The 15710-nt window shown below is 47.8% G+C and overlaps 1 protein-coding gene across 3 annotated transcripts in view; it reads right to left on the bottom strand.

The window, feature by feature from the left end:
- The window catches only part of NPAS1 (neuronal PAS domain protein 1), a 104318-nt gene that overhangs the window by 51342 nt on the left and 37266 nt on the right, over positions 1 to 15710 (bottom strand). For all 3 annotated transcript variants that reach the window (XM_053401877.1, XM_053401878.1, XM_053401876.1), the window contains exon 4: positions 8761 to 8834. In XM_053401877.1, the coding sequence (XP_053257852.1) occupies positions 8761 to 8834 (74 nt within the window). The remainder of the gene's footprint in view (positions 1 to 8760; positions 8835 to 15710) is intronic.

Raw genomic sequence — 15710 nt, 5'->3', positions numbered from 1 at the left:
GACCATCGAGTCCATCCTGTTCTCACAGCGGCCAACTAGATGCCTGTGGGATCTGAGCGCAAGAACCCTCTTCTGTGGTTTCCAGAAACTAGGATTCAGAATTATTGCTGCCTCCGAACATGGAAGCAGAGGCTCACTGTTTGTGGCTCCCAGCCATCGACAGTCTTATTCTCCTCTGTGAATTTCTCCAATCCTCTTCTGAAGCCATCCAAGCTGGTGGCCGTTGCTACTTCTGATTTCTGATTGCTACAGGATCTGATTTCTTTCTGCAGGGCCTGTAAGACAGAGTTGTTCCGCCCGGCCTTTGGCTTAGAATCAACTTGATCCCCTTCCCCACTTTCCCTTTTCCTTTCTCCTTCTGTGATGGAACTCCTCTTTGGGGACTTCCTTGGCTTTTTTCTGGCCCACGTAGGACCAGTCTGGATAGCTGGCCTTGGTGAAGATTTGACGTTTTCATCCCCCAAAAGTTTTTGATTTGAGTTTCTACTGAAATGAGGCTGCATTTTAATGTTGTGTTTTAATCTTGTTTTTCAGTTGTATTTTAATCAATTGTTTTTATGCCTGGTGTTAGCCGCCCTGAGCCCGGTCTTAGCTGGGGAAGGTGAAGGTATTATTATTATTATTATTATTATTATTATTATTATTATTATTACTACTACTTCTCTCGAGAGCAAGTTCCATGCTCTGACTCTGCGCTGGTGTGAAGGCTTTCTTTTATCTCTCCTGAATCTTCCCAACATTCACATGTCCACAAGTTGTGGGAGTTGCGAGAGAGTGAGATAAACTTTTCCACATTCGCTTTTCTCCATTCTGTGCATCGTTCCACGGGATTTCTACAGCGTCACATGGGAGGGAAGGACAAAGGGGCTTGTTGCCGGATCCGAGAGCGGTCAGGAAGCCAGGAGAGGGATTCATGGGCCTGTATCCCATGGTCAGAGCAACAAACAAATCGTTCTGGCAACAACAGTGCTGGCAGAGGAAGGAAAGAGTCCAAAAGGGGGAGGATTAGCCTTGTTCGTATAAAAGCAGAGTCCAGCAACCGGCTTCCACTACCCTGAGAGGAGCTATGGCGCTCCCTCCGAGGTTGCACATGGAGGACTGCCCCCCACAGCAGTGCTTTCTGTCAGCCAGCTGTTGGCACAACATCTGCATCCCCCTCACCCTCCCTATACGTAGCCCCCTCCTCACGCACACCAGCGACCAAATCAGATTGCCTCCAAATAAACCCGAATTAGTCTCTCACACACACAAAAAAAACCAAGCCCTCAAGCTGGAGACAGTGGGCTGTAGAAAGGAAGCCGCCACACCTGGCCAAGGAGCCAAACGAGGTTAACACCTCCGTTCCCCCTCTGCACAGAATCCTCTAACTCAATTGATCCAGCTTGCTCGCCTTTTCGCTCCTGCCTCTTCGCACCTGCTCTGGCCGCGGGCAAAATTAGGTTCCCTTTGAATCAGCAACCCAGGAAAAGTGTGTTGTCAGGCCAATGCACTACGCCCAGAAATAGAGACGTCTAGTGTGGTGTATGCCTGTTGTCTTTGTCCATGGAGTTTTCTTGGCAGGGATACTGTAGTGGCTTGCCGGTTCCTGCTCCAGGTGGATCACATTTGGTCAAAACTCTCCACTATGACCTGTCCAACTTGGGTGGCCCTGCACGGCATAGTTCATAGCTTCTCTTAGTTATTCAAGCCCCTTCTCCACGGCAAGGCAGTGATCCATGAAGGAATCATAGAATCATAGAATCATAGACTTGGAAGAGACCACAAGGGCCATCGATTCCAACCCCCTGCCAAGCAGGAAACACCATCAGAGCACTCCTGACATATGGTTGTCAAGCCTCTGCTTAAAGACCTCCAAAGAAGGAGACTCCACCACACTCCTTGGCAGCAAATTCCACTGTCTAACAGCTCTTACTGTCAGGAAGTTCTTCCTAATGTTTAGGTGGAATCTTCTTTCTTGTAGTTTGGATCCATTGCTCCGTGTCCGCTTCTCTGGAGCAGCAGAAAACAACCTTTCTCCCTCCTCTATGTGACATCCTTTTATATATTTGAACATGGCTATCATATCACCCCTTAACCTCCTCTTCTCCAGGCTAAACATGCCCAGCTCCCTTAGCCGTTCCTCATAAGGCATCGTTTCCAGGCCTTTGACCATTTTGGTTGCCCTCCTCTGGACACGTTCCAGTTTGTCAGTGTCCTTCTTGAACTGTGGTGCCCAGAACTGGACACAGTACTCCAGGTGAGGTCTGACCAGAGCAGAATACAGTGGCACTATTACTTCCCTTGATCTAGATGCTATACTCCTATTGATGCAGCCCAGAATTGCATTGGCTTTTTTAGCTGCCGCGTCACACTGTTGGCTCATGTCAAGTTTGTGGTCAACCAAGACTCCTAGATCCTTTTCACATGTACTGCTCTCAAGCCAGGTGTCACCCATCTTGTATTTGTGCCTCTCATTTTTTTTGCCCAAGTGCAATACTTTACATTTCTCCCTGTTAAAATTCATCTTGTTTGTTTTGGCCCAGTTCTCTAATCTGTCAAGGTCGTTTTGAAGTGTGATCCTGTCCTCTGGGGTGTTAGCCACCCCTCCCAGTTTGGTGTCATCTGCAAATTTGATCAGGATGCCCTTGAGTCCATCATCCAAGTCATTGATAAAGAAAAAGGAGAAAAAGCAGGAAAAAATAAAAAGCAGAGACATCACTTGGCGAAAAAGGTCTGTATAGTTAAAGCCATGGTTTTCCCAGTAGTGATGTATGCAAGTGAGAGCTGGACCATAATGAAGGCTGATCGCCAAAGAACTGATGCTTTTGAATTCTGGTGCTGGAGGAGACTCTTGAGAGTCCGATGGACTGCAAGAAGATCAAACCTATCCATTCTGAAGGTAAACAGCCCAGAGTGCTCACTGGAAGGACAGATCCTGAAGCTGAGGCTCCAATACTTTGGCCACCTCATGAGAAGAGAAGACTCCCTGGAAAAGACCCTGATGTTGGGAAAGATGGAGGGCACAAGGAGAAGGGGACGACAAAGGACGAGATGGTTGGACAGTGTTCTTGAAGCTACCAACAAGAGTTTGACCAAACTGCGGGAGGCAGTGGAAGACAGGAGTGCCTGGCGTGCCCCATGGGGTCACGAAGAGTCAGACACGACTAAACGACAACAACAAAGTGTGGTGTATGGGGTCTAGCAGTCAAGAAGGTGGTTTCTGCACATTCTGTAGAAGAGGGGAGTATGGGGCAGATGGGGCTCATCCACCTGGGAAGGGAGTCCATCCAGGGGACAGAAAACTCTGATCATAAACTTCCACTGCCTTGAGAGATATCTTTGAGAGAAGAAAAGGCTCGGGAGTGAACCCTACACAAATCCGGAATGGAGTCCAAAAGGGGTTTTTGGTGGCACCTTGAATGCCTCCTTCCGGCAACAGCTGCAGCCAAGATGATGCCAAACGTCTTGCTCTGATTTCCTATGGACCACATTGGGGGGGGCCAAGGGGGGGTCATGTCATCTGGGCAGCCCAGGACCCCCATACACACTGCCCAGGCTTGTCCCCCCAGGGAGGTCACTCTGGTCTGCAAACCCACCCCCGGAGGCACACTCCATTGTCTCTCGAGACAGACGGATGCCAGCGAGAAGTGGTGTACAAAAGTGAGAGGAAGATGTGTGTGTTGTTCTGAGCTCTGTTTCAAGCCAGGAGAAGGGAAGTACAGCATCAGCTTTCCATGCAGCAAGGTTCCCCCCCCCCCCAGGTTCCCTACCAGGTAGGGCTTGGGAGAAAGCCCTCTCTGAAGCCCTGGAGAGATGCCGAAAGTCAGTGTGGGCAAGGCTGAACTAGACATACCAAGGACCTGACTCAGTGTAAAGCAGCTTCCCAGGCAGAAGCAGAGCAACCTCGTTATGATACAGGTTCTTGTGTTAATTACAGGAAGGCAGCCAGCAGCAGTAGGCTGTTGCCTTCATGCCCTGCTGGTGATCTCCTGCAGCAATTGGGCTCCCCCTGTTGGAAAAAAGAGCTTGCACCGCACAGGTCTTAGAGCTGATCCAGCAAGACTAGGGGTCTGCAACCTTTTTCAGCCGAGGGCTGGTCCACTGTCCCTCAGACCATGTGGTGGGCCAGACTATATTTGGGGGGGGGGGAATGAACGAATTCCTATGCCCCACAAATAACCCAGAGATGCATTTTAAATAAAAGGACACCTTCTACTCATGTAAAAACACGCTGATTCCCAAGCCGTCCGCGGGCTGGATTGAGAAGGCGATTGGGCCGTATCTGGCCCCCCGGGCCTTAGGTTGCCTACTCCTGCGCAAGACAATTTGTTGCCTTCAGAAATGAGTTAATTGCAGGCCACACTTCACCGATTTGTGGCTGGAGCAGGAGATGAAACTCTCAGCCTGGGAGGTAACAGCTAGGGATGTGGAAATGGCCAAGATCCACTTATTAGTCCCGTGTCCAGAACAAAAATGCACCTGGCAAATAAGATCTGTAGTCACTGTTGTTTTCAGTCCTCAAAAGATACGCAACTGATCACTCTCCCTTCCACCTCATTTGCATTCTGCTTCCTTTGCACGGACATGAATTGGGGCGGGGGGGGGAGATAACGTAATGAAAACATCATTAAGCATGTAGTTAATTATGCGAAGTTCCACCACAGAGGACAGCAAGGCAAACAACATTCCCCCGCCCCGGAAGCAGGGCAGCAACAAATGCAGAGTGGATCATAAATCAGTGCTTTCCTTACACCCCTAGCTATGGTTGATTTGAAACAGAGGCCGAGGGAAAAGGAGCCTCTCCTTCCAACTCTGGAAAAAGTACTCTGTATATCCTCAGAGGCCGTTTGCCTTTTTACCTCTCACCTGGAGTGGGGGGTGGGGAATACCCGTTCTGACGAGGCTCAAAAAACAACAACCAATGAACACGTTGCAATGTTAGAATTTTGGAAAGATGAAAATGTAAATTAAGAGGGAAGTGTCATCCTGGCTTAATTTAAACCTTGGGTTGAATCCCATAGCCTCTTTTGCAAAAAGAGCAAAGCAAAGTCCTCTCCTAATACACACACACACACACACACACACACACACACACACACCACACCCCCTGCCAGTCCCAAGTTTATCCCAATCAGTGAGTCAAATGCAGAGCAATGATGGCAGGCTGCTCTCAGGCTATGGTGCAGACAAGCCCTGGGTCAACAGCTGCCTGCCGAACTGCCTCCAGCCTTTCCCCTCCCAAGATAAATGGCAGGGTTTTAAAAGCTGGGTGGTCGTTTTAAGCAGGGTGGGGCAGGTAAAGAGAAGGGGGCTGGACAGGCAAGCTGGAATCTAATGGGGAGGTGGCCTAGGCTGGGGATCTCTGGAAAGAGAGGGACCCCTGGGAAGAAAAAGGATCAGGCCTTCTCGGTGGTGGCACCCACCCTCCCATCAGATGTCAAGGAAATAAACAACTATCTGGCTTTTAGAAGACATCTGAAGGCAGCCCTGTTTAGGGAAGTTTTTAATCTTTTATTGTGTTTTTAACATTCTGTTGGGAGCCACCCAGAGTGGCTGGGGAGACCCAGCCAGATGGGTGGTATATAAATCATCATCATCATCATCATCATCATCTTCACTGCCAAGTTTTGATGGGCAGCGTTTGGAAACATTGAGGGGGAAACCAGATTCTTTCTCTTTCTTTCTTTCTCTCTCTCTCTCTCTCTTTCTGACAGCTCCTTGAGGAGAATGGGCAAGAACATGCCTCTATTGAAAGGGCTTTAAAATGAAGTGAAACTGCGTGACTAGCTGAGGTAGCAGAAGGTAGAAGGAAGGCCAAATCCTGACCGCTGCCAGCCACACCAAAGAGGCTAGCAGAGTACCCGATCTGCCCTATAAGGTAAAGGCTTGCAAATAGCCAGTAATTAAAGTAAACGAATTGCATTTAATTGATTACGTGCATCAGCAGGGAGTGCCCAACTTGATTTTCTCCCAGAGTGTCTTAGTCCTTCAATAGTTTCCCTAGCAAAGTTTTCCGGTAGTGTGAAAAAACAAATAAATATTTCTTCCAGTGTGGATCTGTGGCTACCAGGTGAGGCTGTATCTAACACTAGCCGTACTGTGAGGAGACCAAGTCAAATGAATGAACGTGACTACGGTGCATTAATTTGAATGGGACTTCTCTGAGCAAGTTTCTCTCTCTCTCTCTCTCTGTCTAGCCTACTTTGCAGGGATGTTAGGAAGATGAAATGAGCAAACACCATTTACGTAGCACAGGACTGGACTCTGATTTTAAAAGCTACAGATTAAACCACATCCAGATTTGGGGGGACCTGTTGGAAACGTGACGGGGCAAGTCTCCCAGATCCTTCATGTCCGTGGGCTTGTGGGGCACAGATGTACTGCAGGGTCTGTTCCCCTGCTCACACACTTCGCCTCAGCTGTCACGAGCCAGGCTGTGCAACAAGGGCAGCCATCGGCTGGGGATTGATAAATTGCTGTTTAAAATATTACCATATGCCACTTCTGATAATTAGCCCACAGCCCCAGGAGACAGCAGTAATGAGCGCTCTCAAGAAATAATTAGCCCGATCCGTCGGCTTCACCGGTGCCTGCCCTCAAAATGTCAAGACTCGCAAGATGCATGGATAGCGTCGTGGCACTGCTCAGCCACTGGGTGGCGCTAGACTTGCCTGGGTCACTGTGGAAATCAGGAGCTTTCTATTCTTCCCAGGAAGAGATAATGAACATTCCTGCTTAGCTTTGCGGTAGACTCCTTCTCTGAGCCAGAAACTGTGAGCTTCCAGAGGTTGCTAGACCTCAGCTTGCCTCACCCCTGACCATTGGTCATGCTGGCTGAGGCTGATGGGAGATGGAATCTGTAGGGTCCCAGGCATCCCATCCCTGGCTCCAAGCCTTGTGCGACATGGTGTAAGAAGTTGAGTTTTAGACCCATAAACTCCTAACAAGGAAACCAAAACGGCACAGCTCCCTGCACCAGAAATATTCTGCTGTAACAATAGGTGGCATGAATATTCAGCCACTCATTATTGAGAGGAAGTGTGTGGAACGGGTCTCGGTGTTTCGATTTCTGGGAATGGAGATGAGAGATGACCTAACCTGGGGAGAACACAGTAAAGACCTGATGAAGAGAGCACAGAAGTGGTTATATTTTCCGAAAATCCTCCAGAAAAATAATGTCTCAAAGGACCTGTTGATGGCATTTTACCATTGTACTGTGGAGAGTGTATTAATTTATGGTCTCTGTGTGTGGTTTGGGAGCTGCACGGTCAGAGAAAAAACAATGCTGTCCAGGGTTGTAAAGACTGCGGAGAGAATAATTGGGTGCACTCTTCCCACCTCGGATCAAATCTATGCTTCCAGGTGCTATAAGAAAGCTGCAGAGATAGCGCAGGATAGTGCGCACCCCGGAAATGATCTCTTTCAGCTTCTGCCTTCTGGAAGAAGGTACAGGGTTATAAAGACCAGGACTAGCCGCCTGAGAAACAGTTTCTATCCAAATGCGATTTTGGTTTTAAACGCAGTGTAATGTAGTCTCTGTGGGAGTATACTGTATTTAATTATGGGATATCAGAGTTTTTAAGGGGTCAACCAGGCTGGGATAGCAGGCTTGTTGGTTTTGAATGTCTGATGTAGATTTTTTAAATTTCGTTGTTCTGTATGGGACAATGACAGTAAAGATTATCGTATCGTATCGAATGGAGGGGGAAACTGGCTTGCTTCTGCCTGGCCACAAAACTCCACAAAGAGGGAAGAACTGTGCAAGCAAGCTCACTTCCCTCCCTTCTCCCAAAAGTAGCACGAGCAAACTACCGTATTTTTCTCTCTATAAGACGCACCAGACCACAAGACGCACCTAGTTTTTGGAGGAGGAAAACAAGAAAAAATATATTCTGAATCTCAGAAGCCAGAACAGCAAGAGGGATCGCTGCGCAGTGAAATCAGCAATCCCTCGCTGTTCTGGCTTCTGGGATAGCTGCGCAGCCTGCATTCGCTCCCTAAGACGCACACACATTTCCCCTTACTTTTTAGGAGGGGAAAAGTGAGTCTTATAGAGCAAAAAAATACAGTATTTTCAAAATTGGATGCCTCAAGGATTTTCTGCAAAATACGTTTGACCAAAAAAAATAAAAATTATTGAACGCCAGCATACCAATGCATAAAAAGTGAAAAAAACACACAAATAAATGCACTAGTGGAATTTCAGTGCAATATGGTGGCTCAGGAATGGGGCGGAGCCTGCCCAGAGATTGAAGGAGAAGAATCTTTCAGGTGAAGCGAGGGAGATCAGACAGAATCTGGACTTCATTGGCTCTTCACAATAATTAATAATAATAATAATAATAAATTTTATTTATACCCCGACCTCCCCAGCCAAGACTGTGCTCAGGGCGGCTAACACCAGGCATAAAAACAATTGATTAAAATACAACTTAAAAACAAGATTAAAATACAACATTAAAATGCAGCCTCATTTCAGTAGACACTCAAATCCAAAACTTTTTCGGGGGATGAAAACGTCAAATCTTCACCAAGGCCAGCTATCCAAACTGGTCCTACGTGGGCCAGAAAAAAGCCAGGGAAGTCCCCAAATAGGAGTTCCATCACAGAAGGAGAAAGGAAAAGGGAAAGTGGGGAAGGGGATCAAGTTGATTCTAAGCCAAAGGCCAGGCGGAACAACTCTGTCTTACAGGCCCTGCGGAAAGAAATCAGATCCTGCAGATAATTGCCAAATAGATTCAGACCAATAAGAGACGGGCAGGTCCTGTGAGCCATACTCACCTGTAGAATGTGGCCCCCTAAGTGCTGTTCAAAGAGCTCTGTTAGCAGGGTGTTCATATTCCTCCGGCCAGCAGCTGTCAAAAAGAGAGAGAGAAGGAACCCGCTATCAGAGAGGTCACACTTTGGACACCCCACCACCCAGTATTTGGCCCCCTGATCTCCACACTTCCTAGGGAGACGCTGCTGGTGCCATGGCATTGAGACTCGTGGAGTGACCAGGAGGGCAGGGATTCAAGAGGCTGAGAACTTGCAAAGTTACAGCTTGGGGGGAGCGTGGAATTTGCCAGCCCTGGGAGATCCTTCTTGGACCCCAACAATAATTGCAACACGTATTGCAGGTTTGGCTCCAGCACAGAGCTTACCCACCCCCCTAAAGCTGGAATTGCAGAACTGAAGATCTCTCTTATCAGCGAGAGATTTGCCCTGAGAGAGTTCAATCCAGGGGTCAGCAACCTTTTTCAGCCGTGGGCCGGTCCACCATCCCTCAGACCATGTTGTGGGCCAGACTATATTTTGAGAAAAAATATGAACGAATCCCTATGCCCCACAAATAACCCAGAGATGTGTTTTAAATAAAAGCACACATTCTACTCATGTAAAAACACGCTGATTCCCAGACCGTCCGCGGGCCGGATTGAGAAGGTGATTGGGCCGCATCCGGCCCACAGGCCTTAGGTTGCCGACCCCTGGTTTAATCCACAGGAAACCAGCTACTTCCTGCTTAAGTTTGCAAAGGAAAATGTACTTCTGAACATAAACAGATTCCCTTGCTGCGTCTTGATCCCACTCCCACATCTCTGAGGTCAGGAAGCCACTTCCAAAAAAAGGAAGAGGAGGAGGAGGAGGTGGAGGAGGAGGAGGAGGAGGAGGAGGAGAAGAAGAAGAAGAAGAAGAAGAAGAAGCTCTCTTTCATCTTATATTTCTTAAGTTCAGGGGATAATGATCAGGGACTGACAACCAAAGTTTCAGTCTCCCCACCTGTCCCCACAATAAATAAATGCAGTGCAAAGATAATCTTTCCCACACATCGACCTCCTCATTTTTCTAAGGCATACCCTTTGTTCAGCAGTGACAAGCGTGTGCATGCTGTGACATCACAGCAGCCCAGCCAGTGCTTGAGGAAGGCTTGTAGACCATCAGCCGTCAAGTGTTTTAAGGTCTGTATATAAGCATGTCAATCCTAAACCTCATCCATCTTGCTCAAAGGCAAGAAAGCATCTCAAGCGACTGAACCAGGGGGTTAGAGGTCAGCTGCAGAGACCCTGCTCCCCACAGCTTCTTCTGGTCACCAAAGAGCAAATTCTTAAGCCCCGAACATTACCAAAAAAAAGAAGAAGAAAGGGGGGGGGCAGAAATGTTGGGATTCTTTTCCAGAAGTAATTTAAAGGTAGAAGCGAAATTTGAAGAAGAGGAGAGAAGCCTCAGACAGAGAACTTTTACAAAAAGAGATTTACCAAGTAATTTGGCAAAACAAAAGCTGTTATTTAAGAGTGGCATTTGCATCTCAATTCCGGGACAATTTTATCCAGGGACATACAAAACAACAACAAACCGAGCCTGTCAACCACATCGCCTCTCTTTACATGCATGTGCAAATCTGTGCACATTGATGTTTGCACAAACCCCAATGTGGGGTTGTGAGCGCACACAAGCAAGGATCAGGCACTCACTCTGGGGGAAGACAAGGACAGAGCCCTGGGGGTGTGGAGGGGGAAGTCTGGAGGGGAGAGCGAGGACCTGCCATTGTGCTCCGCACATTCCTGGGAGATGGGATTAGAATACTTATCAGCTCCGCATTCACTGCTCCCCAGCAAAGCTGAAAAGCTCACAAGACCCCAGCTTAACCTTCCTTTCAGCCCCTTCACTCCCTTGCAGCGAAGTTCCCTGGCTCAGGGGCCGAAAGAGAGGGGGGTTGGGGAGGGTGACTTGCGGACGAGGACACCCAACTGTGAGATGCCAAGAGGAGAGGCCCTTAGAAAAATCTGTACCCAAAAAAGATGGCTTCCGTTCCGCCACCTTTCTGAATTCCTTTTTTTAAAAATAATTTTTATTAATTTTTGAACATATTAATTGTCATACATACCACAAAATTTCACACCTTATACAATCTTTTTGGACTTCCATCAGCCCCTCTGATGATCCCCCATTTTTATCATTTCTTCTGCATTTCTTAAATTCATATTGCCTTTAATTATCTTAACTAACATCTTCCTTTTTATCCAATTCCGCAATAATTCAAATTATTCACCTCACAAAACTTCTTGCAAACCTACAAGTGTAATTTGGTCATCACAATTACTTTTCAAATAGTCCGTAAATTTACACCAATCTTCTGCGAATCTCTGGTCCCACCGGTTTTGAATTCTTCCTGTTAGTTTGTCTAGTTCTGCATAGTCCATCAATTTCATCCTCCAATCGCCACCTTTCTGAATTTCTGCCCCCATCCTGGAGTGTTTTGACGCAGGTGGGGAGGGGTTCAAAAAAATCCGCCGGGAGTTTGCCTGGGCAGAAACCGGATCGTTTGGTGCTTTGAGGTGGAGTAGCAAAATGGCACCTCGGATCACAGAACTGTAGAGCCAACCTGCCAATTAACCCTGGGCCCACCCAGGGCCCACCAGGGAATCTTCCTGTGCCAGCCCTGTTGAAGTCAATGGGGGGGGGACAGAACAGGGCAAAATGCTGAGCCCCCTCTCCTGTTAGTGTCAATGGGTCTGCCCAACTCTTGTCTGTCATATTAATTAATGATCATTAAATTTATTACCTGCCCTTCGCCAGCAAAGTCCCAGCGCTGGTTAAAGGTAAAGGTAAAGGGACCCCTGACCATTAGGTCCAGTCGTGACCGACTCTGGGGTTGCGAAGCTCATCTCGCTATATTGGCTGAGGGAGCCAGCGTACAGCTTCTGGGTCATGTGGCCAGCATGACTAAGCCGCTTCTGGCGAACCAGAGCAGCGCATGGAAACGCCGTTTACCTTTCCGCCGGAGTGGTACCTATTTATCTACTTGCACTTTGACGTGCTTCCGAACTGCTAGGTTGGCAGGAGCAGGGACCGAGCAACGGGAGCTCACCCCGTCACAGGGATTCGAACCGCCGACCTGATCGGCAAGTCCTAGGCTCTGTGGTTTAACCCACAGCGCCACCTGCGTCCCGCAGCGCTGGTTACGACAACTTAAAAATCGGAGAAAGTTCCATTTTGCAATTCTGCCCTAATCTTCTATCCCATCCGTCAATGGGATGCCACTGCATAATTGGCTGTGGGAAACAGATTTGAGCTTCCAGACTTCTGTGGCAAGGGGATCATTTGCACCCGGTGCCACAGTCTTGCCCCAGCTCAGCAAACACTACGGAAAAACAACACCCGCCTGTGGGCAGGTGGCTTTGCTTGAAAGGGGCACAGACGAAACGGAAAGGCTGTGAGTCTGTAGCAGAACATGTGTTTTGCACACAGAAGGTGCCAGGTTCAAATTCCAGGTGGAGCTAGGAATAAACCCCTGCCTGAGCTGCTGCCAGCCAGTGTTGACAATACTGAGCAAAATAAACCAACAGTTTGACACTGTATAAATTGGCATTCTATATAAGCTTTTGGAAATGAGGGTTTGGAGCTCAGCACACACACACCCACCCCCGCAATTCCTCAGTTGCACAGTTGGTACAGAATGAGAGCTTACTCTCAAGGTCGTGGGTTCGAATCCTGCGTTGGGCAAAATATTCCTGCATTGCAGGGGGTTGGACTAGATTGGCCCCCGTGGGCCCTTCCAATTCTACGATTCTTCAAATGCTCAGAGACACCACTTGGCTTCAGTAAAATTCTAATTATACGCCTGGTTTTCATACATACACGTGAAGCTGCCTTGCAGGGAGTCACGCCGTTATTCTGCTGAGCTTAGTGGGCTCTGCTCTGGCTGGCAGCAGCCCCCCCCCCCGTGGTCTCTGGCAGGAAATAGACATCCCTATTGCTGCCTAAAGGTAAAGGTAAAGGGACCCCTGACCATTAGGTCCAGTCGTGGCCGACTCTGGGGTTGCGGCGCTCATCTCGCTTTACTGGCCGAGGGAGCCAGCGTACAGCTTCCGGGTCATGTGGCCAGCATGACTAAGCTGCTTCTGGTGAACCAGAGCAGCGCACGGAAATGCCGTTTACCTTCCCGCCAGAGTGGTACCTATTTATCTACTTGCACTTGACGTGCTTTCGAACTGCTAGGTTGGCAGGAGCAGGGACTGAGCAACAGGAGCTCACCCCGTCGCAGGGATTCGAACCGCCAGCCTTCTGATCGGCAAGTCCTAGGCTCAGTGGTTAACCCACAGCACTACCTGCGTCCCTATGCTTGCTGCCTACCTCATCCTTTTAACTGCAGGTGCCGGGAAAATGGACATGGGAGGGTTTCTGTGTGTAAGGAAAGGGCTCTAGCGCCCAGCTTGCCCTCAACCATGGCAAGCAGGCTGTGGGGTTAAGCCCTGGGTGAAATCTTGCCCCCCAAACTCAAATGGTCACCCATTGCATCTCTAAGGCTCTTTCAGTGTGATGCTTGACTAGGCAGACGCAGACCCACAAAACCATGATCCTGGACTTACTGGGGCAAAAGGAGGGCAGGAAAAGAAACCAATTCTCTTTCAGAGCTCACTTTCAAGGAGAAATAGTATTTTTACAAGGAGAAATATTATTTTTACAAAGAAAATCTCTCTCTCTCTCTCTCTCCCTCTTTTTTTTTTTTAAAAAAAGGAAAAATAGCTGCAGCGCCAGGCAGCCTCGGAGATGGCATTTATAATGGCTTTCTCCGTTATCTGTACGAATTTACTTGTAACTAACAAACAGAGAACTCCCTTGACAGACACTCGGAACAATACCAGCACCGCTAATTGCCGCAATTTGCTCTGTCATTTTCTTTAATTCCTTCATTTTTCTCTCTTGAAATAACCCCGCGGGTCAGACAGAATGCTCCTATAATTAAAAGCATTTAATGTAAGAATTAGAAAGCTGCTAGGATTACGGGGAAAAGAAGGGTACAGTGTGGTGGGGGGAGAGTGAAAGAGGAATATATGGGGAGGGGGACAGAAATACACCCCCCCAACACACACGATTGCAACATCGCCAGCTTTTAAAGCCATAAAGCAGGGGGAAATGGCAACCACAGGCTGCCCAGAAAACACAAGCAGCTTATATTATTTGATTATTATTGGCGGAAACCTCTGAAAGGCAAAGGCAGAGAGACAGTGGAAGCTGCTGGCGTGGTGAACTTGGACTGGGACGACCCGGGTTTGAAATGTGATCAATACACGGTGTGAATCGGCAAGGGAGCAAGACAGCCGACTCTACAGGTGGAAGGAAAAAGCCAGCACATCAGGTCAAAGGTCTCCAACTAGCGGGCTGGGACCCACAAACAGACCGCAAAAAGCTGTTGACCAGGCACCCTAATTTGATCAGCTTCCACGAGGGCTGCCATGTGGTCAGAGCCAAGGTGGTGTAATGGTTAGGGTGTCAGACTAGGACAGGGGTAGGCAAAATAAGGCCCGGGGGCCGGATCCGGCCCAACCGTCTTCTAAATCCGGCCTGCGGACGGTCCAGGAATCAGTGTGTTTTTACATGAATAGAATGTGTGCTTTTATTTAAAATGCATCTCTGGGTTATTTGTGGGGCATAGGGATTTGTTCATTTTTTCCTTTCAAAATATAGTCCGGCCCCCCACAAGGTCTGAGGGACAGTGGACTGGCCCCCTGTTGAAAAAGTTTGCTGACCCCTGGACTAGGACCAGGGAGAGCAGGGTTCAAATCCCCACTCGGCCATGTAGCTCACTGGGTGACCTTGGGCCAGTCAGTGTCTCTCAGCCTAACCTCCCTCACAGGATGAAATGGGGAGGGTGGAGAACCACGTACAGTTGTACCTCGGGTTAAGTACTTCATTTGTTCCGGAGGTCCGTTCTTAACCTGAAACTGTTCTTAACCTGAGGTACCACTTTAGCTAATGGGGCCTCCTGCCGCCACCGCATGGCTGCCCTTTAGGGTGCTGTGATTTTGCACTGAGATCTCACAGGAAGACATGTGGGTGTGCAGAAAATGGTCCGTCCCATACTTAATTCGTTCCGGAGGTCCGTACTTAACCTGAAACTGTTCTTAACCTGAAGCACCACTTTAGCTAATGGGGCCTCCTGCTGCCGCATGATTTCTGTTCTCATCCTGAAGCTAAATTCTTAATCCCGAGGTACTAATTCTGGGTTAGCGGAGTCTGTAACCTGAAGCGTCTGTAACCCAAAGCGTATGTAACCTGAGGTACCACTGTACACAGCCTTGAGCTCCTTGGAAGGCGGAATATGAATGTAGTAAGTCACTACTACGGCAGGAGAAAGGCATAGGCCTTTTTCCAATAACACATTTCTGAATACTAGAACTGGGGGGGGGGGGGGAGAGACTTCATGGAGGCAGTGGCGTTTCCCACTTCCTTTACTCCAGCCCCCAGTCCCGGGAGCCTTTCCCAGACCATGACTTTGAGAACAGCAGCAGCAGCAGCAGCTGTGAAGAGAGGAGCTCAGGGATAGTTTCTAAAAAAATAATTTTATAAGTTGTGTGTCCTCATTTCTCAATTTTATCCTTTTTCATGGTTCTGTACGTTTTGTGCATTGCGATTTGCTGTTATTTTTATTGATTATAGATGAGTAATTCTTTATTGTAATTGATAGGTGTAAACTGTTTAATTATTATTAGCTGGTGTTTAATTTTACTGTTTATTTTTGGATTCCAGTGGATTATTAAGTATTGCTTTATTTGATGTAAGCTGTTTGTTTTAAAGTTATTGTGACTTTTTATATTGGATCAGATTGTTACGTTTAATGTTTTATTATTTATTTTTATGCTTGTTGGAAGCCACCCAGTGTGACTAGGGCAACCCAGCAAGATGGGCGGGATATTATTATCAATAACAATAACAATTATTATTATTATTATTATTATTATTATTATTAT

Source organism: Podarcis raffonei, chromosome 8 (genome assembly GCF_027172205.1).
Source record: "Podarcis raffonei isolate rPodRaf1 chromosome 8, rPodRaf1.pri, whole genome shotgun sequence".
Lineage (NCBI taxonomy): Eukaryota > Metazoa > Chordata > Lepidosauria > Squamata > Lacertidae > Podarcis > Podarcis raffonei.
Note: the sequence above shows the minus strand (reverse complement) of the source record. Positions and strands in the feature narration are given on the sequence as shown.